General features: G+C 44.0%; 1 protein-coding gene across 5 annotated transcripts; it reads left to right on the forward strand.

Moving 5' to 3' along the window:
- Window positions 1-682: 682 nt before the first annotated feature.
- LOC129817777 (protein max-like) lies at window positions 683-23,666 on the forward strand. Of its 5 annotated transcripts, none has more exons than XM_055873324.1 (6): window positions 684-920; window positions 1,388-1,414; window positions 13,686-13,805; window positions 15,545-15,616; window positions 20,216-20,354; window positions 22,163-23,666. In XM_055873324.1, exons 1-6 carry the CDS (start codon window positions 885-887, stop codon window positions 22,351-22,353), a joined length of 585 nt encoding a protein of 194 aa, XP_055729299.1. In that variant the 5' UTR covers window positions 684-884; the 3' UTR covers window positions 22,354-23,666. The 5 variants fall into 5 exon arrangements, with proteins under 5 accessions (XP_055729301.1, XP_055729299.1, XP_055729300.1 ...); XM_055873325.1 differs by having other exon boundaries at window positions 13,686-13,793; XM_055873326.1 differs by lacking the exon at window positions 1,388-1,414 and having other exon boundaries at window positions 683-920.
- Window positions 23,667-25,076: the final 1,410 nt, after the last annotated feature.

Raw genomic sequence — 25,076 nt, forward strand, 5'->3', positions numbered from 1 at the left:
TAGACGGTGCTAGGAAGAACCCTACGTAGAGGTTTTTTAGGTAGAACCATATCAAGGGGGTTCTTTGAAGAACCCTGCATGGAGGGTTCTAGATAGAACCCTCTGAAAAAGGGTTCTACCCAGCACCAAAAAGAGTTCCCCTATAGGGACAAACCAAAGAACGCTGTATGGTTCTACTAAGCACCTTTAGTTGACCTTAATAAAATGAGTGTAGTTGATCTTAATGAAAAATACATTCATTTCAAATAAGGAAACATTCAAAACGTGATTTTTGAAACTCATTCAATCAGCAGTCTTTAATAAATGCAATGCAATGCACGGCTGTAGAGGAAAGAGGGGTATTTGTGGTAATACTAATTTTCATACCTATTAAACATTTCTATAACATTTGTCACAAAGAAAGAAAGTAGATAGTATTCAGCGTTGACATTATGAGATAGGCTGATATTACTATTGTTACAATCCACGTGTCTAAAATCACGGCCCCACTGACGCAGCTATTATCTATACTACACATCCCAGCGTACACCGCGAGGTAAATATAATTATGTTGACGTTATTCTGACGCGCGGCATACTTTTTACCTATGGGAAATGTAGTTAATAGACAATCCACTGATATTTGAGAGTCGTTTGTTATTATCGTACAAGAAACTACAAATCCTACACACCCGTCCAGCGTCGCAGGCGTGTCGCGGAACGGTTGCTGTTGGTGTAGACAAGTCACGTATAAATATAGTTCGTTGAAGCTCGTTTCTTTCGTTATTGACTGCAGGGAGAGTAACGTTAGTTAGTCTGTTTGTGCATTTGCTTTATCCTTAGGCGTTTGCTTCATGTTGTGAACTAGGCTACCCTTTCATTTAAAATCCACAATTTCACCTAAGAATGAGTGATAACGATGATATCGAAGTCGATAGCGACGTGAGTAAATGTTTATTTCGCTACTTTGCAAGCTACTGTATGTAGTTAGTTTGGTAGCTAGTAATCAATTAAAACGCCTCGTATTTTCAAACCCGTGACTGCTAGATAACGTTAGTTCGCTAGTAACTGGTTGTGAACTAACGTTATCCACAAGAAGATCAACAGCCTTTAAAAGGTTAACTACAATAGCTAGATAGGTCACCTAGTAGCTAGCAGTTCTGGCTCAGAAATGTATGACGTTCACTTGCTAACATTATATATATATATATATATATATATATATATATATATATATATATATATATATATATATATATATATATATATATATATATATATATATTCTTTGCATTGGGTTTGCTGGAATAATGGGGTTACAATGTACTGCTAACTAAGTTGGCTGGCTAACTCAAGCTACATGTAATTGTGGCTACAATCGTACTTTTCTGTTCTGTTTCTTTTTACAGGAAGACTCATCGAGATATCACAATGTGGTGGGTAATGAAGTGTTAAATGTCAAAATTATTGAAATTCTATCAAATGTATTGAAATTATGCCATGATAATATCTGGCTAAAAATAATGTTCGTCCTGGTAGTTAATGTATATGATATATTATTGCCTTACACAAACTTAGCAAGTGATGGCGGGGATGGGTGCGGGTGGCTGAACAGAAGGGGTTTCCTGCAGTTAGTGAGCGACAATATATCAAGCTTAGTAGTTGTTTACTAGCATGCAAAGTTAGCCACACACTCTTCAATAATAGGACACAGCACACAAGGATGTAGCTAACAGACAGAATACACGGAGTTAGCTGAACGCTGGGGGTTTCGATAGGCGCTAACACTGTCGTGTCACAACTATGATTTACCCTTTAAATAATGTATGCAATATATCCATCAAGGTTTGTATTTGCACAGATCATCTAATCTATGCATTGAAGGGCATTATCCATGCATTATCCCCCCATCCCATACGCGGTAGTAGGAATTTAGAGACACACGAAATCTATATGCTATATTTAGAATAAAGCCTCCTGCAAAACGCAGCAGACAGCCTGAGCCACAGTCGGCGTAAAGAAGTCAAACCTAGCCAGCTAAATTATTTTTTTTCTTCTTCCTAGGAATACCGTTCTCGACCAGATGCGCCTTTTCTAAATGCACTTCTAGGTCATGTGTCTTAATCATGACGTGACTATTGCAATTAAATATAAAATGCGATACTTTTCAAATGGAAATTCATTAGCTAACTACGCGCCTCGGCTTCAGCTCAGTAACTGTTTAGTAAATGACGCCGTCGTCTTGTCAGGAAGGGAGAGAGCAGGGAGACACTGCTAGATGTTTTCCTGTCTGTTTCAGCTAGCTAGTGATTAGTGCCATCTTTACTCGACGGGCCACTGACTGGGCTGCTGGCAGGCTAAAGACATGACGTAGCCACGTCGCATACCGGCGAAATAAACACAGGCTCGCTGCACGACATACTTTTGCATAACAGTACGTAATGTTTTTCTCTTGTCAGCCAGGCAGTCTTTATCAAACTGATTCTGATGGACTTAACCAATATTTAGCTGCAGAATGTTCTCAAAATAATACTTATAGTTTAGACAGGGCTTTTGTCATATTTGGCTAGGTTTATCTCCAAATATTTTCAAATTACTATGTGATATTCAAATCAATTATGTAGCTTGGCTTATCCTTAAAATTGGGACCGTTTTGAGGATTGGACTGTTTTGAGGATTGGACTATCAGAACAATTGGGCTGATGTGTTTAGCACATCACTTTCAAGCAACCATAAAACAATCGTTCTATGTTGACCCCCCTCTCCTTCATTGGGGCCCACCTATTCCCCGAGGAAGATGTTTAGGAAGTGGGACGGACGGACTGGATCTCATAACAGGGTATACTAGTGTAAGGGGGGGGGGGGGGGTGTATTGGTACCATGAGTCTGTCCTGAGGGATGTTGAGAGCAGCACAAGACCGACAACATAGTTTTGAAGCTACAATGCAGGATGTCACTGGGTTAGCTCGGGAGGCAGTTACTCTACTACTGTAGTCTGCTCTTTCTGCGTCCCCAATGGCACCCTATTCCATATATATACTTTTGACCAGAGCCCAATGGCGATGCAGCTTATTCCTGTACTTAGTCAGCACCTGGAGGTTATGTACAGCGCTCTCAGGAAGTATTCATACCTCTTGACTTATTCCACATTGCGTGTTACAGCCTGAATTCAACATTGCTCTTTAAAAAATTTTTTTTTTTTACACACAATACCCCATAATGATGAGGTGAAGACATGTTTTTTTTTTAATTGAAAATGAAATACGTAAATATTCACACAATACAATTTAGAATAACCTGTGGCAGTGATTACAGCTGTGGGTCTTTCTGGTTAAGTCTCTAAGAGATTTCCACACCTGGATTGTACAATATTTGCTCATTATTCTTTTTAAAATTCTTCTAGCTCTGTCAAGTTGGTTGCTGATCATTGCTAGACAACCATTTCCAAGTCTTGCCATAGATTTTCAAGCAGGTTACACGCATACCCATGACATGATGCGACCACCACTATGGTTGTAAATATGAAGTGGTACTCGATAATGTATTGGATTTGCCCCAAACATAACACTTTGCATTCAGGACAAAAAGTTAATTGCGTTGCCATATTTTTTGCAGTATTACTTTAGTGCCTTGTTGAAAACAGGAAGTCCATGCAACTTATGTCACTGAATTTATTTAGGCTTTTCATTACAAAAGGTTTGAATACTTATTGACTCAAGACATTTCAGCTTTAAATTTGTAAAAGTGTTTCTAAACAATTCCACTGAAAATTATAGGTGATTGTGTGTAGGCCAGTGACAAAAAAAATCTAAACGTATTCATTTTTAATTTCAGTTTGTAACACTACAAGATGTGGAAAAAAGTCAAGGGGTGTAAATACTTTCTGCAGACACTGTAATGTTTATGTTCTGAGGTAAGAATAGAATGGAAGTGATAGGTCTAGCTAAGCTAACTAGCATCAGCTGAAACCGAGCCATTGAGAAGCATCACATGCGCTGAATACAACAGGCGTAGACGTTACCGTGAAATGCTTACTTGCGCGCTAGGGCTGGGTGATATGGCCAAAATATTATCACGGTATTTAAAAAAAAATTATGATAATTGACTTTTGTTTTTAATAATACAATTTCAAAATGTGCTTTTTGAGTAGGGAGTGATCCCAGGGTGCTTTATGAGTAGGGAGTAGTGATCCCAGGGTGCTTTATGAGTAGGGAGTGATCGCAGGGTGGCAACATACATTCTAAGTGATTTCAATTAGTCTTTCTCCATTCTGATTGTTTTATACTGTTCAATTCAACTCCAAAACAAATTTCAGCACTTTTCATTTCTGCATTTCCTGCACTCAATTGCAGTGGTGATAAAAGTACCCAATTGTCACACTTGAGTAAAAGTAAAGATGCCCGGTAAAATACTACTTGAGTAAAAGTATTTGGTTTTAAATATACTTAAGTATCAAAAGTATAAATCATTTCAAATTCCGTATGTTAAGCAAACCACATGGCACCATTTACTTTTTTAATTTATGGATAGCCAGAGGCACCCTGTACTTTTAGGTGTCAAGGAAAATGTATGGAGTAAAAAGTACCGTATTTTGTTTAGGAATGTAGTGAAGTAAAAGTAGTCAAATAAAAGTAGTAAAGTACAGATACCAAAAAAAATGACTTAAGTAGTACCTGAAAGTATTTTTAGATAAGTACTTTACACCACTGCTCAGTAGAGAATTTCCACACTGCCACACAGTGCTGCACGATATGGGCAAATAATCTAGGACGTATTTTTAACCAGTGGCATGCCGTGGGCCTGGGGCCTGGGCCTTCAGTGAGGTATTACACAGTCCCACCCGAATTAATCCACCTCATTATGATGCCATGGCTCTAGACACTATACATTTAGACAGAAACGCAGTATAACCAGGCGTTGCGTCACCTTGAAATTGACATTTTTAAAATTGACATTTTTGTGTAAACAGTGTTTACCCAAAAACATGACACAATCAATGAGTCTTTTCAATATTTCCCTTCACCTTTTCATTGTGCAGCTCCGTTGCCCTGCGCGTTTGTTCTTTGAGCTGTAGATCCACTCCGGTGTCCCCAAAAGTTTTCAAAAGCACCATTGCTTGTTAGTGCCCAGCCGTACTTTGGTGTCTCGTTGCTGCCTTGGTTAGACAACTCAAGTTTGCAAAGCCAGTGTGGCTCCAAACACCAAATCGATCACTTGCAAATAATAGGCATTCCCAGCAGTACAGTTTGCAGTGCTTCTCGGAGCCAAGGGGCCATTGACAGCGCTCGAAGTTGAAACTTTGAAAGTGGCGAGCGAACGAAGCCCTTTCCCGCCTGTGACAGGCTTTGTGGCGTCGGGCGACCTCTCCTTACAATGTCTAACTTTTCTTAAAACAAAGTTCGTCTTGAGAATGGCGTTATAATTATATCCTCGACCAAATCGATATCTTCTCCTCCTTCCGCCATTGTGGGTTGAAAAAACAGCTTAGTAGTACGCGAATTAATTCGTTTATCAATTTCAGTTTCCTAGACCTCCATAGGACCTGCCTCTCAATATTGGTAATCCAATCAAAAGACGTGCACGCACTACGCCTGCTAGCTGGCTCCTGTGTAACACTGGAGCCAGCCAGCAGGCGTACAATAGCCAACTCTAAAGCTCATTGGTTGACACTAAATTTTAATTTCCATTCACTATAAGCGAAAAGCGCCAGCACTGTTGATTCTGAAGGCCTGAGGGCAGATTTTAGATCCCTGGCAACACATGATGGCTGAATATGATTGGATAAAAGATCTAACATAAAGACCAGCCCTCCAAATCTCAACCTGGGGCTGAAAGCAGTGCAACCAAGAGGAAAGCTATGAAATGAAGAGTATAACTCTTACTCTGGGGAATAATTTAATACATATTTGTGGGAAAATATATTTAAAAAAAATATATATATATTCTGATGTTTAGGCCAGCAGAGAAGGCCTTGCAGGCCGTGACGGCCCACCACTGTTTTTAACCAAATGTTGCAAATGCGATTTGACTTACGAATTAGAGAAAAACTGTTTGAATCAAGGAAATAGAATGACTATTCTAATTCTATAGTTAGAATATAATAGTGGGCACTTTGAATACAGTGTTTGCGATGACAACTAATTAAAATGCCAGGGAGGAGTTATTGTGACATGGTAGGAACTAAAGTGTTTCCTAGGGGACCCAATAAGCTTTGGCTACATTGCATGTTTTCTCTTGGCTACTTCATGTAGCTAACATATTCTTGCTTTGCATATTCCTCGTTGATTTAGACGATACTGTTGCACAAACATGCTGATTTAGGATCTTCGCAATCCCTGGTATTATCAGGCTGTATTAGCTAGCTACGTTTGCTCTTACTCAGTAAATTTATTAGCTAGCTAGCTATTAGCACTAGCGGCTAACAATTAGCGTCTCACAAGATTCAGGGCAACTTGCTAAGAAAAGACAAACTAGCGGTTTGCTGATGTAAGAAACACAAACGCAAGTGTCTCGTGGTTGAGGAACATCAAATGCGCTCCTTGAGTGACAGGGGGCGTGGCTAGGTCTGTGTGGAAAGTGGCACCGAGAGAAAGAGCAGAGAGACATTACTCAAGAAGCGAAGTAAACTATAAAAATTATCACATTTAACAAACCAAACATTCAAATACCGGTATAGAAGCTAAAGTAAAAACCCAAACCGGTATACCGCCCAGCCCTATTACGCGCCCTTTCCTAACAATGCAGACCCAACAATGCAGAGTTTAAAAAGTAATACATTTGCTATATAGAAATAAATAATAGGTAATAGTAACACAATAACGAGGCTATATACAAGGAGTACCGGTACCGACTCAATGTCCAGGGGTACCAGGTAATTGAGGTAGTATCTACATGTAGGTAGGGGTAAAAGTGACCCCTATGAGTTTTATGATCAGATGATGTGACGATATTTGATGAACCAGATGCTTTGCTCTTTTCGTCTCTTTATTTGGAAGTGACTAACTCAACGGATATGCATCAACATCAAGCAAAATGTTGTCATTAGGTCGTCCTAGATAACATTGAAATGTTAACTAATGCCTAGTGTGCATTACACTGTTTTCTGATACCACTGGATCATCTTACAGGGTTCAGCTATTATGGCAGCCATTTTGGAGCCTGAACTACTTTACAGTTGCTCTCTATAGGCCCCAATGCATTTACAGGGTCTGACATTAATGACGGCCCGGGGCCTGTAAACATGTGCTGGGCCAGTGGATCTCGTCAGTCACTGGCCAATACGGGCCAGTAACTTCTCAGTGCATTTTGTCATTCCAGTTCAACATTTACCTGCTCTGTTGTAGTCTACCATGGAAAACCATTGAAAACCCACACGTAAAACTACATGATCCAGACCCGAGGCCAAACTATTGGGCAGTGGACAGCTGCTGTATTCCCGGACCTAGGGTTTGTCCCAGACTCTTTATGCATTCCTCTAAGTACTTGTCATGGAGAGAGTTGGTGGTGATTTTCATGGGGCTTCCTATGCTCATGTTACTCTCACACAGTCACTGTCCTGGCCTAACCCTCTAGACTCCAGGCAAGTTGAATCCAAACCAACACCCTTTCTAGTAACCTTCATGGTGCCATTTGCATCTGACATTTGGCTAGTACCTTTAGTTTCGTTATGATGCCTAGAATTATAAATGAGTCAGTCTGGAACCTTTGTGGGACCTACTGTTGCCTGGCCTGAAACAAGTTAAACTACTGCTAGTGCCGCTGCAGGTGATTGGCTGCTCTACTCTGAGCCTATCCCTAGTCATGTGAGATGGGTCGGTGGCCATTTTTGTAAATCTATGATCTGAGCTGAAGGCTAAAACGCTGTGAGGGTTTACAGTGGAAGGAGAGGGGTTCTTTTACGCACATTAAACTTTGAACAGGCAACGATCAAAGGGCCCACTATATAGAAGGGGAAAAAAGTCAGTTTGCTGCTCTAATAAAGTTATTTGTGATAGATACAGATACTGAGAGGGTTTGACAGGCCAGGCGGAGAGGGTTTGACAGGCGGAGAGGGTTTGACAGGCGGAGAGGGTTTGACAGGCGGAGAGGGTTTGACAGGCGGAGAGGGTTTGACAGGCGGAGAGGGTTTGACAGGCGGAGAGGGTTTGACAGGCGGAGAGGGTTTGACAGGCGGAGAGGGTTTGACAGGCGGAGAGGGTTTGACAGGCGGAGAGGGTTTGACAGGCGGAGAGGGTTTGACAGGCGGAGAGGGTTTGACAGGCGGAGAGGGTTTGACAGGCGGAGAGGGTTTGACAGGCGGAGAGGGTTTGACAGGCGGAGAGGGTTTGACAGGCCAGGCGGAGAGGGTTTGACAGGCCAGGCGGAGAGGGTTTGACAGGCCAGGCGGAGAGGGTTTGACAGGCCTGGCTCTGGTCGTGTATACACTTGACACTTACATGCGGCTTCTGCTATCAGAATACGAAGATGGCATTGAAAAGACGGGTCTAGATGCACAAAAGTCACTTCGTGGTCTGATTGTGTTCAGATCTGTCTGACCACCTCAGAAGGTAGTCAGGGAAACATTGTGTACGGATTTCTCCTCAGTCTGGACGCAATCAGGCTACCGAAAGTGCATACAGTGGGTGACAACATCAGCCCCCCCACAAGTCTCCAGAAAATGTACGTTTAGGGACCGAGAGGCCTTTTTTTTATTATAACATTGGAGGAAATACTTTCTTAGCGTGTGAGGAATGTGTTTGCTGGCCTCAAATGCTAGCTAATATTTATTTAGATTTTTGGGGGGACTAGAGTTATGTTAACCTGTTTGCAGTGCCTTTAGCGTTACTTGCTAACTTGTTGGCTAGCTAGCTTGTTGGCTAGCTACAGAGGTTAGCTGGCTAGTTCGCTACATTAGTTAGCTACTGCCATCAGTTGTTTTATCATATTTTGCCTGTCCACAGTTTTGTAGAATGCATACTGGCATTTGAATATAGCGTTGGACCCGGTAGACACACTGGACCCGGTAGACACACTGGACCCGGTAGACACACTGGACCCGGTAGACACACTGGACCCGGTAGACACACTGGACCCGGTAGACACATTTTAAATGTAGTTGTAGAACTCAATGATCAGAATACTAAAGCTTAATGAACTCAAGTCTAGACACGGCTTGAGGACGTTTTAACACGCCTGACTGGGAGGGGTTTAACACGCCTGACTGGGAGGGGTTTAACACGCCTCACTCGGTCCATTTAGTGGCTGAGGGATGTTTTTATATTGTTCTGTGTAAAAAGACATGAAATGATTGTCTTCCAAATGGAACCCTATTCCCTAGATAGTGCACTACTTTTGACCAGAGCCCTATTGGCCCTGGTCAAAAGTAGTGTACTACATAGGGAACAGTGTGCCATTTGGGAGACAGACTGTTTAGGTAGATTCACCTGAGGCCCTGGCAGCAGTATGGCGTGTCTGAGAGAGGGAGGAGTGTCTGTGTTGTTGTAGGTCTCTCTAGGCCTACAGAGAGACGTACAACAACACTAGTTGTTTTAGGTAGATGATCCTCACACAGTGTCTGTTCTGTGTCTAGGCTATAGAGAGATGAAGACTGTTTGCGTAGGCACTAGACTGCAGATCTCAGGGATAATTAGTAGGTTTGTGTTCAGAACAACAGACTATACACCGAGTATACCCCCCTGCCCTCAGAACAGCCTCAATTTGTCGGGGCATGGACTTTACAAGGTGTCGAACGCACTCTCTACATACACACATTACATACCTGTCAGGGACCTGTCAGAATAAAGGAAACACTTGAGATAATGAGGGATACAAAGTATACTAAACATTAGGCCCCCCGCCATCAAAACAGTCTCAATTCGTCGGGGCATGGACTCTATAAGGTGTCAAAATCATTCCACAGGGATGCTGGCCCATGTTGACTCCAATACATCCCACAGTTGTCAAGTTGGCTGGATGTCCTTTGGGTGGTGGACCATTCTTGATACACACGGGAAACTGTTGAGCGTGAAAACCCCAGCTGCGTTGGAGTTCTTGACACAGACCGGAACCCTGGCACGTACTACCATACCCCGTTCAAAGACACATACATCTTTTGTCTAAGCCCATTCAGCCTCTTTAAAAAAAAAATTTTTTTTTTTTAACCAGGTAGGCCAGTTGAGAACAAGTTCTCATTTACAACTGTGACCTGGCCAAGATAAAGCAAGCAGTGCGACGCAAACAACACAGTTACACATGGAATAAACAAACGTACAGTCAATAACACAATAGAAAAATCTGTATACAGTGTGTGCAAATGAAGTAAGGAGGTACGGCAATAAATAAGCTTACACGAGTGATATGTGCAAGTAGAAATACTGGTGTGCAAAAGAGCACAAAAACAAATATGGGGCTGAGGTAGGTAGTTGGATGGGCTAGTTACAGATGGGCTGTGTACAGCTGCAGCGATCAGTAAGCTACTCTGACAGCTGATGCTTAAAGTTAGTGAGGGAGATATAAGTCTCCAAGTTCAGTGATTTTGGCAATTAGTTCCAGTCATTGGCAGCAGAGAACTGGAAGGAAAGGCGGCCAAAGTAGGTGTTGGCTTTGGGGATGCCCAGTGAAATATACCTGCTGGAGCGTGTGCTACGGGTGGGTGTTGCTATGGTGACCAGTGAGCTGAGATAAGGCGGAGCTTTACCTAGCAAAGACTTGTCGATGGCCTGGATCCAGTGGGTTTTGCGACAAATATGTAGCGCGGACCAGCCAACGAGAGCATACAGGTCGCAGTGGTGGGTAGTATAAGGTGATTTGGTGACAAACGGATGGCACTGTGATAGACTGCAATTTGCTGAGTAGAGTTTGAGGCTATTTTGTAAATGACATCGCCGAAGTCGAGGATCGGTAGGATAGTCAGTTTTACAATGGGTTTGTTTGGCAGCATGAGTGAAGGAGACTTTGTTGTGAAATAGGAAGCCGATTCTAGATTTGGATTGGAGATGTTAATGTGAGTCTGGAAGGAGAGTTTACAAATACCAAGGTGTCTGGCTAGACTGTAGTTGTCCACATATTCTAAGTCAGAACTGTCCAGAGTAGTGATGCTAGTCGGGCGGGCGAGTGCAGGCAGCGATTGGTTGAATAGCATGCATTTAGTTTTACTAGCATTTAAGAGCAGTTGGAGGCCACGGAAGGAGTGTTGTATGGCATTAACTCACTTTCTAATCGACCTGGCCCGGGTACCCTGGAAGGATATTGACCTCATCCCGTCAGTTGAGGATGCCTGGTCATTCTTTAAAAGTTACTTCCTCACCATATTAGACAAGCATGCATTAGACAAGAGTCGAAAGCCTTGGCCAGGTCGATGAAGATGGCTGCACAGTAATGTCTCTTATCGATGGCAGTTATGATATCGTTTAGGACCTTGAGCGTGGCTGAGGTGCACCCGTGACCAGCTCGGAAACCAGATTGCATAGCGGAGAAGGTACGGTGAGATTCGAAATGGTCGGTAATCTTTTTGTTCACTTGGCTTCCAAAGACTTTAGAAAGGCAGGGCAGGATGGATATAGGTCTGTAACAGTTTGGGTCTAGAGTGTCTCCCCCCTTTTGAAGAGTGGGATGACCGTGGCCGCTTTCCAATCTTTAGGAATCTGAATGGCACACATACACAATCCATGTCCCAAGGCTTAAAAATCCTTCTTTATCCAGTCTCCTCCCCTTCATCTACACTAATTTTTGAAGTGACATGAATAAGCGATCTTAGCTTTCACCTGCTCAGTCTAGGTCATGGAAAGAGCAAGTGTTCCTAATGTTTTGTCTACTCTGAGTATATAACATGAGCTCAAAACACTGGTAGGCCGTAACGATACGTAACGACAAAATAGATTCTGAAGACTCATTTCACGGCGTAAGAACACACCTAAATCTGTAAATGAATCAATCCAAATGCCTAGTTAAATAAGAATAAATAAATAAATAAATACAATACTTCAAGATACAGTGCCAAATACAAAGCCTCTGGGTATTACTAAACATTGCTACCCCAGAACAGAACTTCTAACAGTTTGTCAGGTGTAGGCAAATTAGGAACTGTGATACTGAAACACGACGTCACCATTTTACCCACCTCACCTCATCTGAATAGGGTTAGTGTTACTCTCACCTCATCTGAATAGGGTTAGGGTTACTCTCACCTCATCTGAATAGGGTTAGTGTCTTTCTGCCTCCTCCCCTGGCCTTTATCTAGGTCACCACACCCACCACTCGCCCTGGAAATGAAGTAAGGAGGTACCCACCACTCGCCCTGGCCTAGTGTGTTCTGCATGTTTACTTCGCACAGTTGTAGCTGCACCGGGATCAGTTCTAATCGCTGTAGGGGAGTCGTGGTGGTGCCAGTGTTAATTTACCAGTTGTAGCTGCACTGGGATCAGTTCTAATCGCTGTAGGGGAGTCGTGGTGGTGCCAGTGTTAATTTACCAGTTGTAGCTGCACTGGGATCAGTTCTAATCGCTGTAGGGGAGTTGTGGTGGTGCCAGTGTTAATTTACCAGTTGTAGCTGCACTGGGATCAGTTCTAATCGCTGTAGGGGAGTCGTGGTGGTGCCAGTGTTAATTTACCAGTTGTAGCTGCACCGGGATCAGTTCTAATCGCTGTAGGGGAGTCGTGGTGGTGCCAGTGTTAATTTACCAGTTGTAGCTGCACCGGGATCAGTTCTAATCGCTGTAGGGGAGTCGTGGTGGTGCCAGTGTTAATTTACCAGTTGTAGCTGCACTGGGATCAGTTCTAATCGCTGTAGGGGAGTCGTGGTGATGCCAGTGTTAATTTACCAGTTGTAGCTGCACTGGGATCAGTTCTAATCGCTGTAGGGGAGTCGTGGTGGTGCCAGTGTTAATTTACCAGTTGTAGCTGCCCCGGGGTCAGTTCTAATCGCTGTAGGGGAGTCGTGGTGGTGCCAGTGTTAATTTACCAGTTGTAGCTGCCCCGGGATCAGTTCTAATCGCTGTAGGGGAGTCGTGGTGGTGCCAGTGTTAATTTACCAGTTGTAGCTGCCCCGGGGTCAGTTCTAATCGCTGTAGGGGAGTCGTGGTGGTGCCAGTGTTAATTTACCAGTTGTAGCTGCACTGGGATCAGTTCTAATCGCTGTAGGGGAGTTGTGGTGGTGCCAGTGTTAATTTACCAGTTGTAGCTGCACTGGGATCAGTTCTAATCGCTGTAGGGGAGTTGTGGTGGTGCCAGTGTTAATTTACCAGTTGTAGCTGCACTGGGATCAGTTCTAATCGCTGTAGGGGAGTCGTGGTGGTGCCAGTGTTAATTTACCAGTTGTAGCTGCCCTGGGGTCAGTTCTAATCGCTGTAGGGGAGTTGTGGTGGTGCCAGTGTTAATTTACCAGTTGTAGAAATAAAGAAAAACGTAGAATAGAATCATAAATGCATATTCTAGATCCATATGAATTGTTATAGGATGATCTCTAAGGTCAGTCAGTTTCCTCCATGAACATTTCCTTTGCTGCCTCAACAACTCACCATGCCTGTCCAGTCTTGGCTGGCTGGACGGGCCAGGTCCTCAACCTGGTCTCTCAAACACAGAACGCTGAGCTGGTGGTAGTGGGGAGTACTCAGGACAGTTGGTCGGAGAAGCTTGGTGTGTGTGTGTTTTCCTGTCCCCCTGTCAGTCCAAACCTCCCTGGACACCTCCCCCTCCCCTGCTAAAGCCCCCCCTGTGACTCTCTCATTGCAGGCTGACAAACGGGCACACCACAATGCACTGGAGCGCAAGCGTAGGGATCACATCAAAGACAGCTTTCACAGCCTGCGAGATTCCGTGCCCGCCTTGCAAGGGGAAAAGGTTGGTAGAGAGGTAAAAACCCAAATATCTTAGGGAGAGGGGATCCTTTTGGGGAGGGGAGTGTTATGCTGTGTGCATCCAGAGCCATGTATTTCAAGTTGGGACACTTTTTATTATTTATTTTTTAGAATATTGTTCTAAATTCTAGATGTTCAGTTACTTATCATTGTTTAAATATTCTGCACTCAGTGTTAATGGGGTTCTAACATGGCTGTTATAGAATGTTGTAGTGTCATGTTAATGGGGTTCTAACATGGCAGCTATAGAATGTTGTAGTGTCATGTTAATGGGGTTCTAACATGGCTGCTATAGAATGTTGTCGTGTCATGTTAATGGGGTTCTAACATGGCTGCTATAGAATGTTGTAGTGTCATGTTAATGGGGTTCTAACATGGCTGTTATAGAATGTTGTAGTGTCATGTTAATGGGGTTCTAACATGGCTGCTATAGAATGTTGTAGTGTCATGTTAATGGGGCTCTAACATGGCTGCTATAGAATGTTGTAGTGTCATGTTAATGGGGTTCTAACATGGCTGCTATAGAATGTTGTCATGTTAATGGGGTTCTAACATGGCTGCTATAGAATGTTGTCGTGTCATGTTAATGGGGTTCTAACATGGCTGCTATAGAATGTTGTCATGTTAATGGGGTTCTAACATGGCTGCTATAGAATGTTGTAGTGTCATGTTAATGGGGTTCTAACATGACTGCTATAGAATGTTGTAGTGTCATGTTAATGGGGTTCTAACATGGCTGCTACAGAATGTTGTCATGTTAATAGGGTTATAACATGGCTGTTATAGAATGTTGTAGTGTCATGATAATGGGGTTCTAACATGGCTGTTATAGAATGTTGTAGTGTCATGTTAATGGGGTTCTAACATGGCTGCTATAGAATGTTGTAGTGTCATGTTAATGGGGTTCTAACACGACTGTTATAGAATGTTGTAGTGTCATGTTAATGGGGTTCTAACATGGCTGCTATAGAATGTTGTAGTGTCATGTTAATGGGGTTCTAACATGACTGTTATAGAATGTTGTAGTGTCATGTTAATGGGGTTCTAACACGGCTGCTATAGAATGTTGTCATGTTAATAGGGTTATAACATGACTGTTATAGAATGTTGTAGTGTCATGTTAATGGGGTTCTAACATGGCTGCTATAGAATGTTGTAGTGTCATGTTAATGGGGTTCTAACATGGCTGCTATAGAATGTTGTAGTGTCATGTTAATGGGGTTCTAACATGGCTGTTATAGAATGTTGTAGTGTCATGTTAATGGTGTTATAACATGGCTGCTATAGAATGTTGTAGTGTCATGTTAATGGGGTTCTAACATGACTGTTATAGAATGTTGTAGTGTCATGTTAATGGTGTTATAACATGGATGCTATAGAATGTTGTAGTGTCATGTTAATGGGGTTCTAACATGGATGTTATAGAATGTTGTAGTGTCATGTTAATGGGGTTCTAACATGGCTGCTATAGAATGTTGTAGTGTCATGTTAATGGGGTTCTAACATGGCTGCTATAGAATGTTGTAGTGTCATGTTAATGGGGTTCTAACATGACTGTTATAGAATGTTGTAGTGTCATGTTAATGGGGTTCTAACATGACTGTTATAGAATGTTGTAGTGTCATGTTAATGGGGTTCTAACATGGCTGCTATAGAATGTTGTAGTGTCATGTTAATGCATCAATTTTCATTCTGGACATTCTATTCCTCATGTAATGCATTGTCTTACATCAGGTGGCGTCACTCCTACGCGACGCTCGTCCCTCAACAGGGACCAGTGCAGGCGGAATCGTCGCGCTATCTGACGTAAGACTGCCATGTAATGTTGATGGGGTGCTTACATGGCTGCTATAGAATGTTGTAGTGTCATGTTAATTCTTCATAATGCAGAAGCCTTACACTCTAAATACATGGCTCTGGGTGTGTCCTGTTATTGACATTCTGAGTGAATGAGATGGGAGGGGGATAGGGGTATTCTTGAATGCGATATGGATAAACAAAGTGAATGTTGCAATGTGTTGATATAATATGTATGATGTAATGTTGCTGTACTTCATATTTCAAAGGTAATGCCACGGATAATGTAGCTACTTCAATGTATTCAATACATGGGTAGTTAAGACATGGAAGAGGGAGGGAGAATGGGAGGGAGGGAGGGAGAATGGGAGGGAGGGAGGGAGAATGGGAGGGAGGGAGGGAGAATGGGAGGGAGGGAGGGAGAATGGGAGGGAGGGAGGGAGAATGGGAGGGAGGGAGGGAGAATGGGAGGGAGGGAGGGAGAATGGGAGGGAGGGAGAATGGGAGGGAGGGAGGGAGAATGGGAGGGAGGGAGGGAGAATGGGAGGGAGAATGGGAGGGAGGGAGAATGGGAGGGAGGGAGAATGGGAGGGAGGGAGAATGGGAGGGAGAATGGGAGGGAGAATGGGAGGGAGAATGGGAGGGAGAATGGGAGGGAGAATGGGAGGGAGGGAGGGAGGGAGGGAGAATGGGAGGGAGAATGGGAGGGAGAATGGGAGGGAGAATGGGAGGGAGAATGGGAGGGAGAATGGGAGGGAGGATGGGAGGGAGGGAGAATGGGAGGGAGAATGGGAGGGAGAATGGGAGGGAGAATGGGAGGGAGAATGGGAGGGAGGATGGGAGGGAGGGAGAATGGGAGGGAGAATGGGAGGGAGAATGGGAGGGAGAATGGGAGGGAGGGAGGGAGGGAGGGAGAATGGGAGGGAGGAGTAGAAGAGCGTGCAATCCAGACATGTGTTCTAACCAGAAACACTGGGACACAGGCGTCAGGAAGTTGTGTGCAAACTTTTAGCTTTTTCCTGTTTTGACATCTCTGACATTGAGGGCTGTTTTTCTTTTCAAACAAACCAACCAACTAGACACACCAGCGTTTGTGGGGGGGGGTGGTGGTGGTATCTTAACACTATGGTCGCTTGGTAACCAAGATTGCTTTCGGACAGAAAGGAGAATAGAAGTGATGGAACTGCTAGCTTTTGCAGATGGCTGTTGGAGTTAGTCAATGTATGAGGTAGACTCAGCCAAATTACATTGTCGTGATCGTACAAAATTGGGTCGCTTCCTGTTTACAGATGCAAGTAGTGCCTCAAGGGCGCATATTTTGAGTGCCAATCCTTTCAGCCTGGACTGATTTTTCATTTTTGATGCAGAGACTGAAGAAAAAGCAAGACATTTCACTGGCACTTTGTTTTGGTTCATATATTACACAATTAGTCATTTTTATTGTCTCATTGTTATTCGTACTGAGTCGATGTGCATGGGTATGAGGTAATTGAGGTAGAAACACTATATATACATCAAAGTATGTGGACACTCCTTCAAATTACTGTATTTGGCTATTTCAGTTAATCAAATATCTGCCCTGCTAGAACTTCCCCGGTCAACTAAGTGCTGTTATTATGAAGTGGAAACTTATAGGAGCAACAACGGCTCAGCCACGAAGTGGTAGGCCACCCAAGGTCACAGAGTGGGACTGCATAGCGAGTCGAAAAATTGTCTCATCGGTTGCAACATTCACTACCGAGTTCGGAAATGGCAGAGCAGCCGCACACAAGCCTAAGATCACCATGCGCAATGCCAAGTGTCGGCTGGAATGGTGTAATGCTTGCCGCCATAGGACTCTGGAGCAGTGGAACTGGAGTGATGAATCACACTTCACCGTCTGGCAGTCCGACGGACGAATCTGGGTTTGGCAGATGCCAGGAGAATGTTACCTACCCCAATGCATAGTGTCAACTGTAAAGTTTGGTGGAGGAGGAATAATGGTCTGGGGCTGTTTTTCATGGTTCGGGCTAGGCCCCTTAGTTCCAGTGAAGGGAAATCTTAACGCTACAGCATACAATGACAGTTTAGACGATTCTGTGCTTCCAAGTTTGGGGAAGGCCCTTTACTGTTTCAGCATGACAGTGTCCCCGTGCAGAAAGTGAGATCCATACAGAAATGGTTTGTCGAGATCGGTGTGGACGAACTTGACTGGCCTGCACAGAGCCCTGACCTCGCATCCATTGAACACCTTTGGGATGAATTGGAACGTTGACTGTGAGCCAGGCCTAATCACCCAACATCAGTGCCCGACCTCACTAATGCTGTTGTGGCTGAATGGAAGCAGGTCTCTGCAGCAATGTTTCAACATCTAGTGGAAATCCTTCCCAGAAGAGAGGAGGCTGTTAAAGCAGCAAAGGGGGGACCAACTCCATATAATAGCCCGTGATTTTGGAACGAGACAAGTAGGTGTCCACATACTTTTGGTCTTCTAGTCTATGTCCATATAAGTAGGGTGTAAGTGACTAGGCCACAGGATAAACCGTAACAGCGGTGTATCTGATGAGTCCATGATAGGTTCTTAGTGATGTGCACACCGAGTAACTTGAAGCTCCCGACCTGCTCCACTACAGCCCCGTGGATCAGTTTCCTGTAGTTCACTTTCAGTTCCTTTGTCTTGCTGACGTTGAAGAGGTTATTGTCCCGGCACCACGCTGCCGGGTCTCTGACCTCCTCCCTGTAGGCTCTCGTCGTCGGTCATCCGGCCTACCACTATTGTCGTCTGCAAACTTAATGATGGCGTTTGAGTCGTGCATGGCCACTTAGTTGTGGGTGAACCGGGTGTACAGGAGGGGACTAAGCATGCACCTCTGAGTTGCCCCCGTGTTGAGCGTCAGCCTGGTGGTTGTGCTGTTGCCTACCCTTACCACCTGGAGGCGGCTCATCAGGAAGTCCAGGATCAAGTTGCAGAGGGATGTTTTTAATCCCAGGGTCCTTAGCTTAGGGATGAGCTTGGATGGCACTATGGTGTTGAATGCTGAGCTGTTGTCAATGAACAGCATTCTCACGTAGGTATTCATTTTGTCTAGATGGATGAGGACAATGTGGATTGAAATAAAGATTGCTTCATCTGTGGATCTGTTGGGGCGGTATTCGAGTTGGAGTGAGTCCAGGGTGTCTGGGATGATGGCCTGGTTAGAGAGGGAACATTGCACCACCATTGTGAAAGCAGCCAAATAATTACATATAGGGTCTGAGGGTCTGTCTGAGGGCACTTTTCAGTCTGTTTTAAGCTAGATTTACAGCAGTATTACAGTAGGGGTCGATGGGTCAGTCAGTATAGTGAGTTATTACGGTAACTGTGCTATAGGGGTCAGTGTAGGGAGTTATACGGTAACCGTGCTATAGGGGTCAGTATAGTGAGTTATTACGGTAACCGTGCTATAGGGGTCAGTGTAGGGAGGTTGTTACGGTAACCGTGCTATAGGGGTCAGTATAGTGAGTTATTACGGTAACCGTGCTATAGGGGTCAGTGTAGGGAGGTTGTTTCAGTAACCGTGCTATAGGGGTCAGTGTAGGGAGGTTGTTACGGTAACCGTGCTATAGGGGTCAGTATAGTGAGTTATTACGGTAACCGTGCTATAGGGGTCAGTGTAGGGAGGTTGTTACGGTAACCGTGCTATAGGGGTCAGTATAGTGAGTTATTACGGTAACCGTGCTATAGGGGTCAGTGTAGGGAGGTTGTTACGGTAACCGTGCTATAGGGGTCAGTATAGTGAGTTATTACGGTAACCGTGCTATAGGGGTCAGTGTAGGGAGGTTGTTACGGTAACTGTGCTATAGGGGTCAGTGTAGGGAGGTTGTTACGGTAACTGTGCTATAGGGGTCAGTGTAGGGAGGTTGTTACGGTAACCGTGCTATAGGGGTCAGTGTAGGGAGGTTTTTACGGTAACCGTGCTATAGGGGTCAGTGTAGGGAGGTTTTTACGGTAACCGTGCTATAGGGGTCAGTGTAGGGAGGTTGTTACGGTAACTGTGCTAGAGGGGTCAGTGTAGGGAGGTTGTTACGGTAACTGTGCTAGAGGGGTCAGTGTAGGGAGGTTGTTACGGACACTGTGCTAGAGGGGTCAGTGTAGGGAGGTTGTTACGGACACTGTGCTAGAGGGGTCAGTGTAGGGAGGTTGTTACGGTAACTGTGCTAGAGGGGTCAGTGTAGGGAGGTTGTTACGGTAACTGTGCTAGAGGGGTCAGTGTAGGGAGGTTGTTACGGTAACTGTGCTAGAGGGGTCAGTGTAGGGAGGTTGTTACGGTAACTGTGCTAGAGGGGTCAGTGTAGGGAGGTTGTTACGGTAACTGTGCTAGAGGGGTCAGTGTAGGGAGGTTGTTACGGTAACTGTGCTAGAGGGGTCAGTGTAGGGAGGTTGTTACGGTAACTGTGCTAGAGGGGTCAGTGTAGGGAGGTTGTTACGGTAACTGTGCTAGAGGGGTCAGTGTAGGGAGGTTGTTACGGTAACTGTGCTAGAGGGGTCAGTGTAGGGAGGTTGTTACGGTAACTGTGCTAGAGGGGTCAGTGTAGGGAGGTTGTTACGGACACTGACATCTTTCCTTGTGTCATATTTGTTGCCAACAGCAATCTATCAAACAGGCGTCCCGAGCTCAGATCCTAGACAAAGCCACGGACTATATCCAGTACATGAGGAGGAAAAACCACACCCACCAGCAGGACATCGATGATCTGAAGAGGCAGAACGCTCTGCTGGAGCAGCAAGGTGAGAATGGAGAATCTACTGTACCTACGGACCATCTCTACCTGTAGTATGATGGAGAATCTACTGTACCTACGGACCATCTCTACCTGTAGTATGATGGGGAATCTACTGTACCTACGGACCATCTCTACCTGTAGTATGATGGAGAATCTACTGTACCTACGGACCATCTCTACCTGTAGTATGATGGAGAATCAACCGTACCTACGGACCATCTCTACCTGTAGTATGATGGAGAATCAACCGTACCTACGGACCATCTCTACCTGTAGTATGATGGAGAATCTACCGTACCTACGGACCATCTCTACCTGTAGTATGATGGAGAATCTACTGTACCTACGGACCATCTCTACCTGTAGTATGATGGAGAATCTACTGTACCTACGGACCATCTCTACCTGTAGTATGATGGAGAATCTACTGTACCTACGGACCATCTCTACCTGTAGTATGATGGAGAATCTACTGTACCTACGGACCATCTCTACCTGTAGTATGATGGAGAATCTACCGTACCTACGGACCATCTCTACCTGTAGTATGATGGAGAATCTACTGTACCTACGGACCATCTCTACCTGTAGTATGATGGAGAATCTACGGACCATCTCTACCTGTAGTATGATGGAGAATCTACGGACCATCTCTACCTGTAGTATGATGGAGAATCTACGGACCATCTCTACCTGTAGTATGATGGAGAATCAACCGTACCTACGGACCATCTCTACCTGTAGTATGATGGAGAATCTACTGTACCTACGGACCATCTCTACCTGTAGTATGATGGAGAATCTACTGTACCTACGGACCATCTCTACCTGTAGTATGATGGAGAATCTACGGACCATCTCTACCTGTAGTATGATGGAGAATCTACGGACCATCTCTACCTGTAGTATGATTGAGAACCTACGGACCATCTCTACCTGTAGTATGATGGAGAACCTACGGACCATCTCTACCTGTAGTATGATTGAGAACCTACGGACCATCTCTACCTGTAGTATGATGGAGAATCTACTGTACCTACGGACCATCTCTACCTGTAGTATGATGGAGAATCTACCGTACCTACGGACCATCTCTACCTGTAGTATGATGGAGAATCTACCGTACCTACGGACCATCTCTACCTGTAGTATGATGGAGAATCAACCGTACCTACGGACCATCTCTACCTGTAGTATGATGGAGAATCTACTGTACCTACGGACCATCTCTACCTGTAGTATGATGGAGAATCTACTGTACCTACGGACCATCTCTACCTGTAGTATGATGGAGAATCTACGGACCATCTCTACCTGTAGTATGATGGAGAATCTACGGACCATCTCTACCTGTAGTATGATTGAGAACCTACGGACCATCTCTACCTGTAGTATGATGGAGAACCTACGGACCATCTCTACCTGTAGTATGATTGAGAACCTACGGACCATCTCTACCTGTAGTATGATGGAGAATCTACTGTACCTACGGACCATCTCTACCTGTAGTATGATGGAGAATCTACCGTACCTACGGACCATCTCTACCTGTAGTATGATGGAGAATCTACCGTACCTACGGACCATCTCTACCTGTAGTATGATGGAGAATCTACCGTACCTACGGACCATGTTTCTGTAGCGTGTGTGTTTGTCTGCTTATGGGTCAAATTTTGACATTGACCTTCTACATTTGCCTCTTCATCTTCTCAACCCTTTCCTTTATTCCCCCTCTCTCCCTTGCTCTATCTCCTCCATCCTCTGTCTATCTCCTTCCTTTCTGTCCTCCTCCCCATTGTCTCTCCCCTGTAGTGCGTGCCCTGGAGAAGGTGAAGGGTTCGACGCAGCTGCAGGCCAGCTACAGCTCTTCAGACAGCAGCCTGTACACCAACCCTAAAGGCAGCGCTGTGTCCGCCTTCGACGGAGGTTCTGACTCCAGCTCCGAGTCCGAGCCAGAGGAACCCCCCGCCCCCAGGAAGAAGCTCCGAGTGGAGGCCAGCTAGGACGCTGCACTAGCCCACAGTGCCACACCTGGTGTGGAAGGGTACTGCAGGCACGGGTACTGGTCCAGTAGTCAGTACTGCTCCTGTAATTCCCAATACATTGGCCTCCCTCCTTTCTTTCTCTGGATGTGCTCTCACTGGATAGTGAAGACTCCAATCCTTCCCTCATATGTCTATCCTGAAGTCCCTTCATCACGCCATCCGCTGGAGAGGGAGGGAAGACAGCTGAGAGGAAGAACACTGATTTAGAACGTAACGTGCAAGGGGGAAAAAAACATTTTCCCTTTCTCGCTCTCTCTCCCCTTTCCTCTCTCTTTGACTTCTCAGCATCGGTATCTCTCTCAGCAACGTCAACTATCCAAAACCCAAAATTAGGAATTTTTGCTCTGTGGAGGACTCAATGATTTTGTACCCTCTACTACGTACTCTCTCCTCCCAGTGGAAAACTACGGAGAGAAGAGGCGTACTCCTCCAAGCACTGCTGAAATACTTTTTTGTTGTTTTTTTTGTCTTGATAAGAACCTGTTTTAGAATTTACACACGTCAAGAAGAGTCGTCCTGTCTGTCGGAGAAGCTTACCTTTTTAAACCCTTTTTTTAAACCAACTTTTTTCCCACAAAAATCATTTGGACACACTTTGAAGCTAAATATTGATGTAAAAGTGAAACAAAAACCCACCTCAGTCCCATATAATTAGTTTTCCATTTTGACACACGTTGGTTAAATTAAAACAAATATAACCCCCTTTGTAGAAAATCATTGATGTTTTGGAAAAAAGGACCAGATTCCTTCCATCTTTTATCTTGAACTAGTGAATGAGTTTAGGTGGCTGAGTCAGTTAATCTCCATGTTTTAAATAAATAAAAATGTTATTGATTGTATGTTTTCAAGTTCTCAAAAAATGTTATGCATTTTGTATTCTCACAAATTTGTCACTTGTAGTTGTCCTTCAAGGTATGAAATAGATATGAATGTCAAAATGTAGTTCCCATTTCTTTTTTTCAATTTGAGGAGAAAATGACGTCCCTGTCAACGTGTTGTGAATTACACAGTGAACTCTTAATGTCGGCGACTCCCCAAGTAAAAAATAAATAAAAAAATAATGCATTTTGCGTGTCTAGGAATTGTGTGTATGTATATCTTTTCAATTATCTCCCCCATTTTAGGGTATGATTAGTGTAAACTAAATAATCTTTGTCTGATTCCATTCCATGGAAATTACAAGTATGTTGTACATACTGCCAACAACCGTCTTGTTGAGGCCTACCTTTACTATGAGACTATATAAATAAAACTATTTTATCCTTTAAAAAGTGGGATTCTGTATTTTGTTGCAGGTTTTTCCTGTTAAGTGGACAATGTTATCCAAACGTTTATAATCTGAAGAGAAGGGATACCTACACATTTTTAGGGATTAGATTTTGTCACCTGTGTTTTAAATAACAGGTGTTAACAGTGAAATGCTTATGGGCCCTTCCCGACAATGCAGAGGGGGGAAATAACAATAACTTGGCATCAGTACTGAGTTGATGTGCAGGGGTAACGGGTAATTGAGGTAGATATGTACATATACGTAGGGATGAAGTGACTTGGCATCAGGTTAGATCAACACGTATGCTGTGGTTACTGAGGAGTCCACATAATTAGTGCAGAAAGGGTCAATGCAGATTAGTCCAGGTAGCTATTTGGTTAACACTTCAGCAGTCTTGTGGGTAGAAGCTGTTCCAGGGTCCAGTATTTGAACATGGCTTAAACCCTCTATAACGTCAACCTAACCTACAGTGTTATGAGATGAATGACAGAATTGTGTGTTCCTGTGTTTGCTGAGTGCTGACAGTCCACCCATCTACCTAGATGACTTCATGTTTTTCTGGTTTGTAACGGCAGCAGGTATCCAGGGCTGCGTTCAGTACGACAAAACGGTGTGCAATGAATTCAATGGAAACGGAACTGTTAAACTCTGTTGGCCCAGAGGGTGATGACCTTATGGTGTGTGTGTACTGCCTGAGTTTTGCGATTTCAAATGGCCACACCTACCAAATAGGAGCAAATGTACCTCAAAGCTTGTTGAAGAACAGTGTGCACCATTTTGGAGAAAAGTGCCATGAAATGTAGCAAACAAAGCTAACTGAACACACCCCAGGTACGTGTCTGGTGTCAAAATGACTGACGGGAGGCATAAATACTCCTGTCATGTCATACAACTGGTTTGCCCTCGCAGGTATACATAGGGTGTGACACCCTATACCCTACATAATATACTCCTTTTGACTATGGGCCATAGGAATCTGGTCAAAAGTAGTGCACATGATGCCATTTGGGACACAATCAGTACATACCTGTATTTCAATTACATGTTTTGATAGAGGGCAGTTCCGTTCTGTGAGCTGTTTGATGACAAACAGGAAAACAGGGTGGAAGAATTCAAAGAACTGCTTACCCTTCTGACTTTTCAGAAATGAAATGGGTGGAGGACAGAGCCATACATTTAGAGTTTAGACAACTTTTATATTGTTCTAATTCCAGACATTCAGTTACATAGCATTGTTAAAATATTCCCCCATTCAGTGTTAATGGGGTTCTAACATGGCTGTTATAGAATGTTGTAGTGTCATGTTAATGGGGTTTTAACATGGCTGTTATAGAATGTTGTAGTGTCATGTTAATGGGGTTCTAACATGGCTGTTATAGAATGTTGTAGTGTCATGTTAATGGGGTTCTAA

Source organism: Salvelinus fontinalis, chromosome 20 (genome assembly GCF_029448725.1).
Source record: "Salvelinus fontinalis isolate EN_2023a chromosome 20, ASM2944872v1, whole genome shotgun sequence".
NCBI classification, from domain to species: Eukaryota; Metazoa; Chordata; class Actinopteri; order Salmoniformes; family Salmonidae; genus Salvelinus; species Salvelinus fontinalis.

Excerpts from the sequence above, each read along its gene's own strand:
- LOC129817777 (XM_055873324.1), top strand. The coding sequence starts at position 885 with ATGAGTGATAACGATGATATCGAAGTCGATAGCGAC. Across the intron at positions 1,415-13,685 it reads CATCGAGATATCACAATGTG|GCTGACAAACGGGCACACCA; the intron begins GTGGGTAATGAA and ends CTCTCATTGCAG. Across the intron at positions 13,806-15,544 it reads GGGAAAAGGTTGGTAGAGAG|GTGGCGTCACTCCTACGCGA; the intron begins GTAAAAACCCAA and ends GTCTTACATCAG.